General features: G+C 38.5%; 1 protein-coding gene across 2 annotated transcripts in view; it reads left to right on the top strand.

The window, feature by feature from the left end:
* LOC150076548 (beta-1,3-glucosyltransferase) overlaps positions 1–18,208 on the top strand; it is a 377,468-nt gene that overhangs the window by 145,053 nt on the left and 214,207 nt on the right. For both annotated transcript variants that reach the window (XM_090387063.1, XM_090387062.1), the window contains exon 4: positions 3,789–3,868. In XM_090387063.1, coding sequence (XP_090243189.1) covers positions 3,789–3,868 — 80 coding nt within the window. The remainder of the gene's footprint in view (positions 1–3,788; positions 3,869–18,208) is intronic.

Here is an 18,208-nt window from a genome sequence, read left to right as displayed (position 1 = left end):
ATTTGAATTTATGCCCTCTGAGCTGATTATTCTGAGCAAGATGAAGAATCCCATTGGCATTGAGCATGCTCAAACCATTCAAAGCCTTATACACCTCTATCAGATCACCTCGCCGGTGCCTAGTCTCCAGACTCTGTAATTTGCAAAACTTAAGCCTTTCTTCATAAGAGCAACCCTTTGTTCCCTTCACTAATCTTGTTGCCCTTCTCTGTACCCGTTCCAGCAGCTCTACATCCTTCTTGAAATGAGGCCTCCAGACCTGTATACAGTACTCAAGATGTGGCCTAACCATTGCCTTATACAAGGGAATAATCACCTCCTTATCCCTGCTAGAAAAATTCCTGTATATCATTGACAAGACACCATGAGCTACTCTTGCAGCTCGTCTGCACTGCTCAGAGAACTTCATATCTGCCTGCACAATTACCTCCAGGTCCTTTTCATTCTCCACCACTGTCAGTGTAGTACTGCAGAGTTGATACGTTGATACGCAGAGTTGATTTCTTCATGACACCTAATTTACAATCTAAAGCAGTAACTGTAGCATCATTTAAAGTGAGTCATCTTCTTGCAAAAAAATGCAAACCATTTTCTGATGGTCAATTCATCAAAGATGTATTTTTAGAAATAATATTTGTAAAATAATAAGAGGAGTTTACCTCAATATAGTACGTAGAACACTTCCGTATGATACCCTCCAGAAATTAAAACGGAAAAAATGAAAAATTCGACAACTTACCGGTACATTAGAGTAAAATATAAATAATTAAAAAACCAATTTAACACAATTCAAATCAATTTAAAACAAATTAATGCAATTAAAAGAATCTGACGAAAATATTCAAAACGATTTTTCATTTTCGATTTTTTCGTTTTTTCCGTTTTAATTTCTGGAGGGTGGAAGTGTTCTATGTACTATATTGAGGAAGTGTTCATATGGAAGTGTTCTATGTACTATATTGAGGTAAACTCCTCTTATTATTTTACAAATATTATTATCAACGTAGAACGTGTTGAGTATTACAGCTCTGATTCATACTATCTAATTCATTTTTTAGAAATAATAGATTCTCTTTTTGAAAATTTTAAGAACAAAAATGAAATTAAAAGTGCTCTTCAAGATCTGCAATTATCTCGAAATACTGTGATGCGAAGCATAAAAAAAATGAGTAAAAATGTGAGGGAACAGTTGCGTGCTCATATTGCTAGTGGTGTGTCCTTTTCTTTACAACTAGATGAATCTACAGACGTCAGTGATACAGCTCAATTGCTCATTTTTATTCGTATGGTTTTCAATGATTCTGCCATTAGAGAAGAACTGCTGGGGTTGTTTTGTGTGGTTTCATTAAAAGAAAGAACTAGAGGTCTTGATATATTTAACACGTTGAAAAATTTTATTGAAAAAAAAAATTAAATTACCACTATTTAAGCTCGCATCAATAACAACAGATGGTGCCAAAGCAATGACAGGGCATCTTAACGGATTTATCATATTGTGCCAAAAGGATGGTGAATTCCCAGATTTTTTGAGTTACCACTGTATCATACACCAACAAGTGTTAGCCAGCAAAATATTAAATTCTAAGTGTTACGGACATAGTTTTCAACATCGTGAATTTCCTCAAAGGACGATCTCTTCAAAGGAGACTTTTCAAAATGCAACTCAATGAAACTGAACCAGATCTGATATTACACACAGATGTGAGTGAGGTGGCTGAGTTGGAGTAAGTTTCTACAGAGATTTCGAAATTTTCTCAGTGAAATTTAAAAATTTGTTGATCAAAGGGAAGATGATTATCAGCAGCTACAAGATACAGAGTGGTTGTGTGGTCTGGCTTTTTTGGCAGATTTTACCAATAAAATTAATGATCTGAATTTGGAATTACAAGGAAAAAATAAAAATGTGTGTGGCATGATTAGTAATATTTCTGCACATAAATATCAATTTTTGGCAATGGCTAAGGATCTCAAAGAAAAAAAATTCTATCATTTTGCAAATATGCAAGTTCATTTGCAAAAATATCCTGTTTTTGAATTTAATAGTGAGAAATATGTTTCTGAAATTGAGGAAGTTGTGGATGACTTTGAAACAATTGAAAACATTATTCAATGTATTTGTTATCCATTTAATGTTGACTTAGATACAAAACAAATTGAATTAAAATATCGCTGAGATTTTTAACATGGAGAAAATATTACTTGAAAAGGAAATTATTACATTATCTTCCTAAAAGCCAGATCATCAGAAAAGGACTTTTGGAAATATGTTTGCCGAGAAAAGTACCCAAATGTAAAAAAATGCAGTGAACTTTTAAATTCCTGTTCATAGATATTGATATTGGTTCCATAATATCTATGTGCCGAGTGGTCATGAGCGGGAGTGCAGTAGTATATGCTCTTTGAGCTAGACCGGGGTTCAAGCCCCTGACTGCTAAATACGGTCAATCTGCCAACCCGCACTGGACCAGCGTGGCAGATTATGGTCCATTTCCCTCAGCATGAATTGTTGAGGAGGCTTCCATCCTGCAGTGGGTTGATAATGGCTGCAGTTTTTTATTTATGTGAATCGGCCTTTTCGTATTAAAAAAAAAAAAAAAAAGACGAAGAATCGCTCTATTCTTACGGACTTGCATACAGAAGATTCTTTACGGTTGGCCTTATCACAGTATATCCCCGATTTTGAAAGCTTAGCAGATGATATGAACACACAAACTTTGCATAAATTAAAAATTTAAATAAGTACGAATTGTATTTAAATTTAAAGACAACATTTTTCAATGTGTTGATTAACTTTTTTAGCCATGTGCAATGAAATTCTTGAGATGGTAGATCACGGCACATTTTGAAGAAAAAAATGTTTGATCTCACTAACTGAAAGATTTATACTATACATAGGAACTTCTATTTTTATCAGAAAGGGCCTTAGTTTACCTTTGTCTATTATTAAATGAAACATGTATAAGTGTAGTTTCAATACTCTTCTGACCAGTGTTGGGTTATTTATATGAAGAATAGAAGTCCTGCTGATTATTAATTAGAAAATCGAAGAGTTTGTTCAAACAAATTATAAACATTTTGTATACCCTTTGATGAGCATGAAGTGTTTTTTTTTTTTTTTTTTAATATAATAGAAGAGACATAGGGCATCAAGTACAGTATACTCATGTTGATAAGAATATTGCAATCACTGACAGGAATGTTAAACAATTTATTTAAAAATGAAATACATAGGCATTAAAATAACTGTAAATGAAAACAAACCATTATGAGCATAAAAGATATAAAAAGAAATTAGCATTAGCATTAGTAGAGGCATATGATGCAAGCTTATATAGCATCAGCCGGAAAAAAAAAAAAAAAGTTCCCCTTCCCATTTCACCCATCCAAAAAATAAAAAAAAGTTGTTAATTGTTAATCAGCAACTTAATGATAAAATAAAATTTTTTCATTTATTTGCTGTTTTGTGTATATTGTATTCTTATCACTTTTAATTTCTATACTGTGCATTTTTATTTCTTTTTATATTTTTTATGCTTGTAATGGATTTCTTTTATAGTTATTTTAATGCCTATGTATTTTATTTTTGAATATATTGTTTAATGTTCAGGTCAGTGGTTGCAATATTCTAATCAATATGTTTTTTTTTTGTTTTTTTTTAATATTCCTGGTACCTAAAGATATTAGAAATATAAGGAAGATGTGATGCAGGAACTTTTTCAGGTAGCAATTCATAATTTTTGTAAATGAAAACAACTTCCTCATGAAATGAATTATTTTTTTAATGCTAGCCTCAGCCAGTTATTCACTTAGTTCATGAAGAATGGAGTGCTGTTGTAGGAGCATGGACTGTCTTTCCACTTCTTCAAAGGTAGTGAAACTTTAATTAAAATAAGAATAGTATTGAAATATAAAGTTATTACATTTGCCTTGGTACAACAGTACCAACTGCTATGTCCATTTTTTTTTTATTGATGATACTCCAAAATGTTTACATTTTTGTTGATTTTGTGCAAAATAATATCATAGTCTGAATTTCTCATAGCTTGAGGCTTTTAGTTATAAAAATTTTGTAGTCTAATGAAGTACACCTGTCATTTCTTATATTGTATAAATAAATCACAACTGGGATGTCAGATCTTGTATGTTGGGTGCCTACTGATGAGAGGCCAGATAGCATTGAGAAAGTGCATGTGGGTGATAGTACTCAAATGAGAATAAGTAACAGTAGACTTCTCTAATGGGGGAAGCATTACTTTTTCAAAATATAAGAGGAAGGCAATTCATTGTGATGAATTTCACAATATGAGATGCTTTAATGATGACTAATGTACTAACGATGCTTTTGGCAGCACGAAATATTATCATAGCATTAGCATTAGTAGAGGCACATGATGCAAGAAATCAAGCTTATACAGCATCAGCCAAAAAAAAAAAAAAAAACCCTTCCCATTTCACTGATCCATTCATTCCAAATGTTTGTTTAGTTCTGCCTTGAATTTATTTAAGCTGTCAACTTCCACAACAACATATGGAAGTTTGTAACAAAAATAAACTACCCGCTAGCTAAAGGAACTTCCGCACACCTATTCTACAACTGTCTTTCCTCAGTTTGAATCTATGCCCCTTCAGGTTTGTAATCTGAGCATGAGGAAGAATCCCATCAGTATTGAACCTGCTGGGAGTGTGAATTTCTCATAGCTTGAGGCTTTTAGCCCTAAAATTTGTAGTCATTGTCACTTTATTCTTTTAAATTTTGTGTAACAGCATTATTTACATGATATGGCATTGGCCATGTGTTATGTCATGCCAGGAATGTTAACATATAAATGGTATGGTATCCCCCCCTCCCCGACAGAGCTTTGGTGTTGAGTGGTCATATCAGATTGATCAGCAAGTACTCAGTATGTACCTTGATGTAGTAGTAGTAGTAGTAGTGGTGGCATGTGATGCAAGAAAGTGTATGAGCTTATGCAGCATCAGCCAAAAAAAAAAAAAAATCACACCATTCCCTCCAAATGCCTGTCCAGTTCCTCCTTAAATTTATTCAACCTATCAACTTCTACAACGACAGATGGAAGTTTGTTCCAGCAGTTAACCGCCCGCTGGCCAAAGGCAAATTTCCGCACATCTATTCTACATCTGTCTTTTCTTAATTTGAATTTATGCCCCCTTAGGTTCATAATCTGAACAAGTGGAAGGATCCCATCAGAATTCAGCGTGCTCAACCCATTCAAGGCCTTATACACCTCAATCAGATCACCGCGCAGGTGCCTAGTCTCCAGCCCCTGCAATTTGCAGAACTTAAGCCTCTCTTGATAACAGGATTCCTTCATTCCCCTCACTAATCTTGTTGCCCTTCATTCCTTGGAATCTGATGGGATCCTTCAAGTGGAAGGATCCCATCAGAATTCAGCGTGCTCAACCCATTTGAGGTCTTATACACCTCAATCAGATCACTGTGCAGGTGCCTAGTCTCCAGCTGCTGCAATTTGCAGAACTTAAGCCTCTCTTGGTAAGAGGATCCCTTCATTCTCCTCACCAATCTTGTTGCCCTTCTCTGTACACGCTCAAGCAAATCTACATCCTTCCTAAAATGAGGCCTTCAGACCTGTACGCAGTAATCAAGGTGCGGCCTGACTATTGCCTTATACAGAGGGACAATCACCTCCTTCTCCCTGCTAGCAAAATTCCTATATATCATTGACAAAGCCCCATGACCTGCCCTGACAGCCTGTCTGCATTGCTCAGAAAACATCATATCTGACTGCACAATTACTCCCAGGTCTTTTTCATTTTCTACCACCTTAAGTGTAGTACCACACAGTTGGTACTTTTCTCTCGGGTTACTTCTACCCGAACTATCTCGGGTTACTTCTACAATTTGATGAGAGTCATCTACCACCTAGTACTGCCTGGTAACACGTAGGCGGCATTCCTCCATATGGTGTGGGTCCACACCTCGACCCCTGCTTACGTTGGTTCACACCTTTGTGGTCACCCACAATGTGCTTGTGCATGGAGGTTATACCCAGGATTACTAACAGTCCCACCATTGTGAAGTTGCAAGCAGAGGATTTGGCTGCCACAGACTATCCGGACTTTGCCAAAATTGGGTCCACTTGACTTGAGTGTAACCCGAATATCAGTTCCATCAGCGTTTTTGACTCCCAGGTAGCAAGTACAGCTTGTCTGGCATATCTGAGAGAATGTTTATGATAACCCCAAGGACCGTGGGCAGGTAGGTACTGCAATTGGTACTGCAATACACTGCAATTGGTACTGCAATACCAATACCTTGGTATTGCAGATATGACACTATGGTGTATCTACACCGATATCATATAAATATTATAAATATAAGGTTTACTTTCTGTGATTTTAGTAAATTTAACAAGTTTTGACAAGATCCCCCTTGAACACTTCATCAGAGGGTATCATGACCAATACAGAAATAGCTGATGGCAATTTCTGGATGAATCATGATTTTATTGTTTGCAGAATCTGTGACGTATTCCAAGGTTGACTAGTGGATAATCAGTTTTCACCTGATGATTCTTTTCATTGTCACCATTGTACCAATCTAAAGTTAAAATTTGGCGCCTTGCTAGAATTTAAATCACTGAAAAAACGGGTGCTTACACTTGAGAATAATGTAACTGGGAGCTCATCAGGGACCCAAGACTCTAGTAACCCGCCAAGTGATGCACTCCTAATTTGGGCCCCAGATCAGAATAACCAAGTGAAAACTGCTCTGGTTTAAAAGGACAGTTGTATTAGGAGACTCCATTGTGTCAGGGAAACGGGAAATATTTTTTGTAGTAAGGATTAGAACCAGAGTATGTCTTCTGGGAACAACAATTAATGATGTCACCAAAAGATTGTCAGATTTTAAGTGGGATGAACAGAATATTATTATTCATGTGGGGACTAATGATATTAAGCACACACAATCTGACATCTTATATTTGTCTAACAAATCTGACAGTTTGTTAGACAAATATAGGGCCATGCTGAAGAAATGCCCGAGTTAGGACAGAATATTTATGTGTCTGCGATTCTGCCCAGGCACAATAGGAGAGATTATATGCTGAGAGCCTTGTGGATTAACTCAAGCCTTGAAAGACTCTGCAAGGCTTTTGGGGGGAAATTTTTATCAGCTTGGCCCGCAAGTAGAAGGAATCTGTTTTGTAGAGGCAGGATACATTTAAACAAAGGTAGCGCAAGTATTTTTGCCATTATTATTGAAGATACCTTAAAGGTTCAGAGAAACTGCTAGTTTGCGGGGATAGTATAATATAAATATACATTTATCTGATAATATTGGTCAAAGTAATGCTTGCGCATACCTCAGAAGTTCTTGTTTGTTACTGCAACAGAAATATTAGCAAGATGTTCTGGGCAGAAATGTTTCAAATGAACAGGTAACCAATGACAGGGAAGCAAACTTAAATAACTTTAAGGGGTGTGTCAGGGTAGTTAACTATACAAGAACACTAAGTCTTAATTGTTTATACAATAATGTCAGAAGCATCGTCAATAAAATGAGTGAATTAGAACTTCTAGTTGGACAAGTAATGCTTACATGATAGGGCTTACGGAAACGTGGTGCCACCCGGAGATAGGGGATGATGAGTTTCAGTACAGCATGTACCTGTATTTAGGAAGGATAGGGCAGATTGTAGTGGTGGGTGGGTCATTCTTATCAAAATCAGCCTGAGCGTGACAAAAGCTTTTCCAGATTCAGATGTTTCGTATGCTAGTATAGAATCTGTATGGTGTGAGATAGTTGGAAGCAAAGGTATAATGAGAGTGGGAATAATCTATAGGCCAGGTGATTGCGAAGATTATGATGAGAGCCTCTACTTGCAAATGGAATGGACATGTAAGCATGAATGTCTTATTATGGGCGATTTTAATTTGCCTCTAATTGATTGGAACAAATGGGAAGGAAACTTGATGTGGCAGACAATTTTTAAATCAACTAGATGATTGTTATTTGTGTCAACAAGTCAGGAAAAGTACCATGGAAAAGAATATTCTAGACCTGCCCATCACCCATGAACCAGATGACATAATAGGGCTGACAGTGGAGGAACCAGTAGTAGGCAATGATCACGGAATCCTATAGGTGATGAATCCGGTAGATGATGAAGAGAGGTAGCAGTTGTTAAAGGCAAAGGAATGGGTTTTAATTTCAGGAAAGGAAATTATGAAGGCTTAAGGTGCTACATGGCCTCTATTAACTGGATATATATCTCACAGATAGCAAATACAGTTGAATTATGGTATACCTTTAAAGCATTAATCACAGAAGCCTTGAGTGCATATATACCATTAAAAAAAATACTCCGTGAGGAGGACTCCAAGTTGGATGAATAATGAAGTTGCCAGATTCTTTGAGCAGAAAAAGAAAGCAAGGAAAAGTTACAGAGCAATAAAAAGTACTGAAGCCTATAACAGCTACAAATTAATCTGTAATAATGCCACAGAAAAGGTTAGGCTGGCAAAGGCAGATTATGAGAAATTGCAAGCAAAGAGCAGAGATAAGAAATTCTTTGCATATAAAAATGCAAAGAAGAGGAAAAACCAGATCAGATCCTTATGTAATGGATGAGAACGAAATTGGAGTTTGAGAATGAGAATAGCCTGTGCGGACATAGATTTTTGCCGCTCCTGGAACAGAGAAGTTTTTCTGATTTATTTTCTGTTTTTTTAGCTTAAATTGGCATATTAACTTATTTTCTAGAGTAGCTTTATATTCCTACTTACGATACTTAGTTTAAAGTAACTTAGAGATTTTGTAGGTATTACTTAGTATCGGAAAGGGTATTAAATCCACGTGTTTACCGTTCGTAAAGTGCCGCCATTGTTACGCGATACAAAATATCTCGAACTAGATAGCATAAGCTTAATATAGTATAGTATAGTACATAATATTGTCAATTAATCAGATAATTAATCTTGTTGAACTTCATTGTCAATTAAATTGTACTTTTAACTATATATATAACAACTTAGGTTATGTAACATAAATAATTAGCAAAACATAAATAATTAATACTTAACTTGATACGGAAGTTATATAAAGGGATTTCGTAGATAACACTCGATACTGAAACATAAATGTAGCGTTATAACTGTGTTGGAATACAAGTTTAAGGTTTTAATTTTGTACTGAAATTGAAATTTTATTGAAATTAAATCGAAATCATGACACAGACCAGAGCAGCAAAGCAAAAGGCTCAAGCTAATGGGAGTGCTGTGGCTCAGGGGAAAACTGAGGGGGGGCAGTTGCCCTCTGAATCACAGCCTATTAAAATGCACTACTTGCATGATGTTTGTGGAGTAGACGGGTATGGGACATGATACTGCCATTGGGGATGTCTTTGTGTGTGCGCGATGCAAGGAGTGTAAGGAAATCAGGCGACAACTCAGCGTTGTTATGGGCCTATGTGAGAGCTTGAAGAACAGGGTGGATGCCCTCGAAGGATTAAAAGTGAGGGGCCCATCATGCTCTCAGCTGCCCACACCAATGCCAGAACTTGCACTTGGTCATCACGCAACACAGTGGCAGCCCCCAAGGCAGAATGCGCTGCTCCCAAAGGAACTAGTAGTTGTTGGTGACTCTATTGTCAGGGAAACAGGAAACATGTTTTGTAAAAAGGATAGGTGGAACAGGACCAGGGTATGTCTGCCAGGGGCAAAGGTTGATGACGTAGAGCGAATATCATCTTTTAAGGGCACAAAAGGTGATATTGTTGTATACGTTGGCACTAATGATATTAAGAGTAGGAGACCGGCAGAATAACTTAACAAGTACAGGTCACTGTTGAAAAAAAGCCGTGCATTAGGGTTGAATTTGCCCAGACACGATAGGAGGGAGTATATGATGAGAGCCCTGTCGATTCAGCCCTGGAAAGATTGTGCAAGGCTCAAGGGGTAGAATTTTTTTCAGCCTGGTCTGTACTTGTTAACAGGAGAGACTGCCTCTACAGGGATGGGATACACTTAAATAGAAAGGTTGGAGGAATGTTTGCTGATGCTATCAAGGCAGTGTTAGGTGGGTCGGAAAACTGCTAGATTGGGGGGGATACAAGGACTAATAGATTAACAGTAGCCACTGGCAGAGGTGAAAGTGATACTTGCACTGCTTCTATTGGAATGAGCCACAGCCTGGAAAATAAGATGCAGGATATTTCAGAGACTGCTGGGAATCATTGGGGTACAAGTAAACACATGGGTTGTATTAGGGTAACTAAGAAAAAGAACAGGTGCATGTATACTTGCGTGTACACCAATGCTAGGAGTTTAGTAAATAAATTTGATGAATTTGAGGTATTGCTCAAAACATCAAAGGCAGATATTGTGGGGATTTCGGTGTCACACAGATATAAGGAATGCAGAACTGGAATTTTGGGAGTACAATGTCTACAGAAGGGATAGACAGGATAGGAAGGGAGGAGGGGTTATGCTATTAGTTAAGAAATACATAAAATCCAAGGAAGTGAAGCCAGTCGACATTGCTGAACAGTGCAGTGTTGAGTCAGTTTGGTGTGACATAAGCATTGGGAGATCAAAATTAAGAGTAGGAGTGTACTATAGGCCTAATGACTCTGATGAGTATAATAAGGAACTGTACAGGAAAATAGAGTGGGCCAGTAAATCAGAGAGTCTTATAATGGGGAATTTTAATTTCCCAGATATTGACTGGAATTTGGGGGCTAGTCACTCACACACTAGCAAGGCTTTTGTGGATTTATTGGATGATTGTTTTCTATATCAGCATGTTCGGGAGGCAACTATAGGGAGTAATACACTTGATTTGATTATCAGTAGTGATTCTTCATGCATTAAGAATCTGCAGGTAGATGAGCCGCTTGGTGGCAGTGATCACAGTGTGCTGAAGTGGGATTTACCCAAAGAGGTAACTACCATCAGGGGTAAAGGGAAGGGTTATTGCTTTTGTAAAGGCGACTACGATGGACTGAGACAGTATTTAAATTCTATACAGTGGGTCCAACTGATGATGTTACCAACAACAAATTCAAAATGGGAAGCATTCAAAGAACTTATCTTGGAAGCTACTAGGCTTTACATACCAACTAAGAAATATTGTTCAAGGTTTAGGCCTAAGTGGATGTATGTCAGATGAACTAATGTGACATATGGCAGAGAAGAAAAATGCATGGGATACATACAAATTAACACGTGACACAGAAGCCTATGATAGATACAAGTTGATTTGTAACCAAGTTACAAAGGAGGTTAGGCAGGCGAAGGCAGATTACGAGAAATCTTTGGCAAGGGATGCAAAGAAAAACAGCAAAGAGTTCTTTACTTATGTAAATTCTAGAAGGAAGGGGTTGAATCAGATTGGTCCACTTGATATCGATGGGTCAACTGTTGATGATCCTTGCTCAGGTAGCTAACAAACTAAATGAATATTTTGCATCGACATTCACACATGAGGAGTTATTCAGCGAGGGTAATGCCAGAGGTGTATTCAACTCTGGCAGTAAACTAGAGAATCTTGTAATAATTGAGAGTAAAGTGGAGGAGAGATTGTTGAAGATAAACACAAGAAAGGCACCTGGGGTGGATGGGATCTATCCAGTTATAATAAAGGAGGCAGCAGAGGAGGTAAGCAAACCCTTAGCCATAATTATTAGAGCTTCCTTGGACTCAGGGGAGGTACCCGCAGACTGGAGTAGTGCAAATGTGACCCCAATTCACAAAGGAGGATCAAAGGCTGACACAAGTAATTATAGACCTGTGAGTTTAACTTCTGTTCCCGGAAAATTAATGGAGGCATTGGTTAAAGAAGCACTGCAGGATCATCTAGACAAGACTTCAGTTATAGCTCGGACACAGCATGGTTTTGTTAAGGGGAAGTCTTGCCTGACCAACTTGATTGGATACTATGATGCATTCACAAAAGAACTGGATGCAGGGAATAACTTTGATATTATATACTTGGATCTTAGAAAGACTATTGATACTGTTGCACACGGAAGACTGCTGCACAAATTGGAGCAGTGTAGCATTGGAGGCAAATTGCTACTATGGATAAAGGGATGGTTGAGGGGGAGTAAACAGAGAGTGGTAATCAATGGACACTGCTCTTCGTGGACTAATGTTATTAGTGGAGTCCCTCAGGGTTCAGTATTGGGTCCATTATTGTTTTCTGTATTTATAAATGATATTGATGATGGTATATCAAGCTTAATGTCCAAGTTTGCAGACGATACGAAGGTTGGCAGGGTTGTCAAGTACACTACTGACACTATGCTATTGCAACAGGATCTGGAAAGGTTGAGCAGATGGGCTGAGAGGTGGCAAATGAAGTTTAACATTGACAAATGTAAAGTACTACATATGGGAAACAGCAACCCCAGAGCAACGTATCAACTCTGTGGTACTACACTGACAGTGGTAGAGAATGAAAGGGACCTGGGGGTGGTTGTGTAGGCAGATATGAAGTTCTCTGAGCAGTGCAGACGGGCTGCAAGAGTAGCTCATGGTGTATTGTCAATGATATATAGGAATTTTTCCAGCAGGGATAAGGAGGTGATTATTCCATTGTATAAGGCGATGGTCAGGCCACACCTAGAATACTGTATACAGGTCTGGAGGCCTCATTTCAAGAAGGATGTAGAGCTGCTAGAACGAGTACAGAGAAGGGCAACAAGATTAGTGAATGGAACAAAGGGGTGCTCTTACGAAGAAAGGCTTAAGTTTTGCAAATTACAGTGTCTGGAGACTAGGCACCAGCGAGGTGATCTGATAGAGGTGTATAAAGCCTTGAATGGTTTAAGCATGCTCAATGCTGATGGGATTCTTCCTCTTGCTCAGAATAATCACCTGAGAGGGCATAAATTCAAATTGAGGAAAGACAGATGTAGGATAGACGTGAGGAAATTTGCCTTTAGCCAGTAGGTGGTTGGTTGTTGGAACAGACTTCCATACCTTGTCGTGGAAGTTGATAGCCTAAATAAGTTTAAGGCTCAGCTGGACAGATATTTCGAATGAACAGAGGGGTGAAGTGGAAGTGGTTATTTTTTATTTATTTGTTTATTATTTTTTTTTTTTTGGCTGATGCTGCATAAGCTTGCTTTCTTGCATCAAATGCCTCTACTAATGCTAATGCTAATGATGAGGGATAGTATTAGATTCCCCAGCCGATGTTGTAGATGAACCCAACATTTACTTTGTATTAATATTTACAGAAGAACAACCCTTAATGTAAATCCCTGAATGAGGAATTATGGGAGTGAAGTTGAAAATTATGTAATTAATGATATTGAAATTTCACAGAATTATTTAATGAATAAGCTTTTGAACCTACAGGTGAAGAAGGCTCTGGGGTTGATGGCATATACTCTATAAACGGCCTCCCTAGCCGAGTGGGCAGGAGCGGGAGTGCAGTGGTGCACGCTCTTTGAGTAGACCGGGGTTCAAGCCCCTGACTGCTGAATACGGTTGATCTGCCAACCTGCACTGGACCAGCATGGCAGATTATGGTTCATTTCTCTCAGCATGAATTGTTGAGGAGGCTTCCATCCTGCAGTGGGTTGATAATGGCTGCACTTTACTTTTTTTTACCCCATAATTTTAAGGGAAGGGCAAGTTGTTGTTGTTGTTTGGATTTTAGGAGCATTAGCAACTAAGGCCATATTGCTCTAGAGATATGCAGTGGTCATTCCCTGACCTTTCCACATTCTCTGTATTTGGTATCACGGGCTCGAACTCCAGTCTAATCAAGAAGAATGTGCTATGCACTGCTGCCCTGCCCACCTGGCTACGGAGGCGCTGGAGGGGGAAGTGAGTGCATTGAACCACTCGCTTGCCCTTTGCTCATTATGAGAGCATCACTGGACCAGGAGAGAATGAATTGGATTGGAAAGTTCCAATATAACTCCAGTGCATAAAGGTGGTTCTAAGAATGTAGTGGGAAATTGCCTTCCAGTCAGTCTAACTTCAGTAGTAGGGAATATCATAGAAGCAATGATCAAGGGTGGAATTCAGGATCATTTGGATAGAATGGAATTCTGAAGGATATGCAGAATGGTTTTGTAAAGGGAAAACCATATTTAACAAATCTGGTTAGCTATTTTGACAGGGTCACTTGTGAGCTGGATTTAGGGAATAATTTTGAAATAGTTTATTTGGATTTGGCAAAGCATTTGACAGTTCCACATGATCGGTTACTTTACAGGCTGGAACAGGTTGGAATCACAGGAAAATCCATAGATGGATAGCAGCATGGCTTCAGGGGAGGAGGCAGAGGGTTGTGATAATGGTTATTCCTCAGATTGGGTTAATGTAAGAAGTGAGGTTCCCCAAAGGATAAGCACTGGGACCACTGTTGTTTTTGATTTTCTTAAATGACATCAATGAAGGGATAGAGGTTGTAATGTCTAAATTTGCATCTGCAAATTTAGACATTACGACATAAATTTGCAGAGCATTACCTACTCTACCAACAAGATTGGTAGAGTAGGTAACGATCGCCGCCAAGCAGACCTTCTTCAGAGTGACCTAGATAGACTTCAGGGATGGTCAGAAAAGTGACAGATTTGCTTTAATCCAGCAAAGTGCAAGGTCTTACACCTGGGGAACAGTAACCCCAAAAGTAACTTATACACTTGGTGGAATTGAACTGAAGTCAGTAGTGGAAGAAAGGGGCTTGGGAGTTATGGATAGATATGAAATTATGGTCAGATATGAAATTCATTGTAGACAGGTTGCAATGAAGGCCCATTGTGAACTATCGATGATTTATCGAACATTTGCAGTAGAGATATGGACGTCATAATCCCATTATATAAGGTTATAGTTAGACCATACTTGGAATACTGTGTTGAAGAGTGGAGACTGCACCTAAAAAAGGACATCAAGCTTCTTGAAAAGTTCCAGAGATGGGTAACTCTGCATCTACATTCACATATGAGGAGCAGGGATGGGAATGCCAGAGGTAAATTAAACTCTGGCATGAGCTAGATGATTTTGTAATAACTGAGAGGAAAGTGGAGGAGAAATTATTGAAGATAAACATAAGAAAGGCACTCAGGGTGGATGGGATCTATCCAGTTATATTAAAGGAGGCAGCAAAGGAAGTAAGCAAACCCTTAACCATAATTATAAGAGCTTCCTTGGACTCATGGGAGGTACCCATGAATGTGACCCCAATTCACAAAGGAGGATCAAAGGGCAACACAATTAATTATAGACCTGGTAACAAATGGGCCTGGAGTACTGGGGTCCATAGTTCAAATACACATATATATATGTGTATATATATATACCATATATATATGTGTATTTGAATTATAGACCTGTTAGTTTAACTTCTGTTCCATGGTTTTGTTAAGGGGAAGTCTTGTCTGACCAATTTGATTGGATACTATGATGTGGTCACAAAGGAACTGGGTGCAGGGAATAACTCTAATATAGTAGTAGTAGTAGTGGCATGTGATGCAAGAAAGCAAATGTATGAGCTTATGCAGCATCAGCCAAAAAGAAAAAAAAAAAAAAAAAAATCATCACACCATTCCCTCCAAATGCCTGTCCAGTTCCTCCTTAAATTTATTCAACCTATCAACTTCCACAACGACAGATGGAAGTTTGTTCCAGCAATTAACCACCCGCTGGCTAAAGGCAAATTTCCGCACATCCAATCTACATCTGTCTTTTCTTAATTTGAATTTATGCCCCCTTAGGTTCGTAATCTGAACAAGTGGAAGGATCCCATCAGAATTCAGCGTGCTGAACCCATTCAAGGCCTTATACACCTCAATGAGATCACTGTGCAGGTGCCTAGTCTCCAGCCACTGCAATTTGCAGAACTTAAGCCTCTCTTGGTAAGAGGATCCCTTCATTCCCCTCACCAATCTTGTTCTTCTCTGAACACTCTCAAGCAAATCTACATCCTTCCTAAAATGAGGCCTCCAGACCTGTACGCAGTACTCAAGGCATGGCCTGACCATTGCCTTATACAGAGGGACAATCATCTCCTTTTCCCTGCTAGCAAAATTCCTATATATCATTGACAAAACCCCATGACCTTCCCTGGCAGCCTGTCTGCATTGCTCAGAAAACTTCATATCTGCCTGCACAATTACTCCCAGGTCTTTTTCATTTTCTTCCACCTTAAGTGTAGTACCACACAGTTGGTACGTTTCTCTGGGGTTACTTCTACCCATATGCAGTACTTTGCATTTGTCAAGGTTAAACTTCAGTTGCCACTTCTTAGCCCATCTGCCCAAATTATCTAGATCCTGTTGCAGTAGCACACTGCCATTACTGTATTAACAACCCTGCCAACCTTCGTATCATCTGCAAACTTCGACACTAAGCCTGATATACCTTCATCAATATCATTGATGAATATACAAAACAACAGTGGACCCAACACCGAACCCTGTGGGACTCCACTAATAACATTAGTCCAAGAAGAGCAGCACCCATTGATTACTACCCTCTGTCTTCTCACACTTAACCATCCTTTTATCCATTGTAGCAGCTTACCCTTAATACCATTCTGCTCCAATTTGTACACTAGTCTTCCATGCGCAACAGTGTCAAAAGCTTTCCTGAAATCCAAATATATGATATCAAAATTATTTTTTGCATACAGTTCCTTTGTAACCACATCATAATATCCTATCAAATTTGTCACACAAGACTTTCCCTTAACAAACCCATGCTGTGTCTGAATTATTTCTGCAGTCTTGTCTAGATGATCCTGCAATGCATCTTTAACCAGCGACTCCATTATTTTACCTGGAACAGAAGTTAAACTAACTGGTCTGTAATTACCCGTGTTCCCCTTCAATCCCCCTTTGTGAATTGGGGATACATTTGCACATCTCCAGTCCGTGGGAACCTCCCCTGAGTCCAAAGATGCTCTCATAATTATGGCTAAGGGTTTGTTTAGTTGCTTTGCCGCCTCCTTTAATATAACTGGATAGATCCCATCCACCCCAGGTGCTTTTCTTACGTTTAACTTCAACAATTTCTCTTCCACTTTGCTCTCAGTTATTACAAAATCATTAAGTATCCTGCTACAATTTGATAACCTTCTGCCATTTTCAAACCTTAATAATTCCTCACGTGTGAATGTAGATGCAAAATACTCATTCAGTTTGTTTGCTATCTGAGCAGGATCATCAACAGTGGAACCATCAATGTCAAGTGGACCAATCAGATTCATCCCCTTCCTTTTAGAGTTTATATAAGTAAAGAAATCCTTGCTGTTTTTCTTAGCATCTTTTGCCAAGGATTTCTCGTAATCTGCCTTCACCTGTCTAACCTCCTTTGTAACTTGGTTACAGATCAACTTGTAGCTATCATAGGCTTCTGTGTCACATGTTAATTTGTATGCATCCCATGCATTTTTCTTCTCTGTTACAAGTCTCATTAGTTCATTTGACAACCATTTAGGCCTAAACCTTGAACAATATTTCTTAATAGGTATGAAACTTTTAGTAGAACTCTAAGATCCAAATATCATATATTTGGATCTTAGAAAGGCTTTTGATACTGTTGCACATGGAAAACTGCTGCACAAATTTGAGGCAGTGTGGCATTGGAGGCAAATTGCTGTTTTGATAAAAGTTTGGTTGAGTGGAAGAAGACAGAGTGTGGTAATCAATGGACACTGCTCTTCGTGGACTAATGCTATTAGTGGAGTCCCTCAGGGTTCAGTGTTGGTTCCATTGTTGTTTTCTGTATTTATAAATGATATTGATGATGGTATATCAGGCTTAATGTCCAAGTTTGCAGACGATACGAAGGTTGGCAGGGTTGTTAAGGACACTAATGACAGTACACTGCTGCAACAGGATCTAGAAAAGTTGAGCAGATGGGCTGAGAGGTGGCAAATGAAGTTTAACATTGACAAATGTAAAGTACTACATATGGGAAGCAATAACCCCAGAGTAACGTATCAACTCTGTGGTACTACACTGACAGTGATAGAGAATGAAAAAGGACCTGGGGGTGACTGTGCAGGAGATATGAAGTTTTCTGAGCTGTGCAGACAGTCTGCAAGAGTACCTCATGGTGTCTTGTCAATGATATACAGAAATTTTTCTAGCAGGGATAAGGAGGGTAAAGTGGAGTAGAAATTATTGAAGATAAACACAGGAAAGGCACCTGGGGTAGATAGAATCTCTCCAGTTATATTAAATGAGGTGGCAAAGGAAGT

This window comes from Mastigoproctus giganteus, chromosome 13 (assembly GCF_048544385.1).
Source record: "Mastigoproctus giganteus isolate SK-2022 chromosome 13, ASM4854438v1, whole genome shotgun sequence".
Taxonomy (NCBI): Eukaryota; Metazoa; Arthropoda; class Arachnida; order Uropygi; family Thelyphonidae; genus Mastigoproctus; species Mastigoproctus giganteus.
Note: the sequence above shows the minus strand (reverse complement) of the source record. Positions and strands in the feature narration are given on the sequence as shown.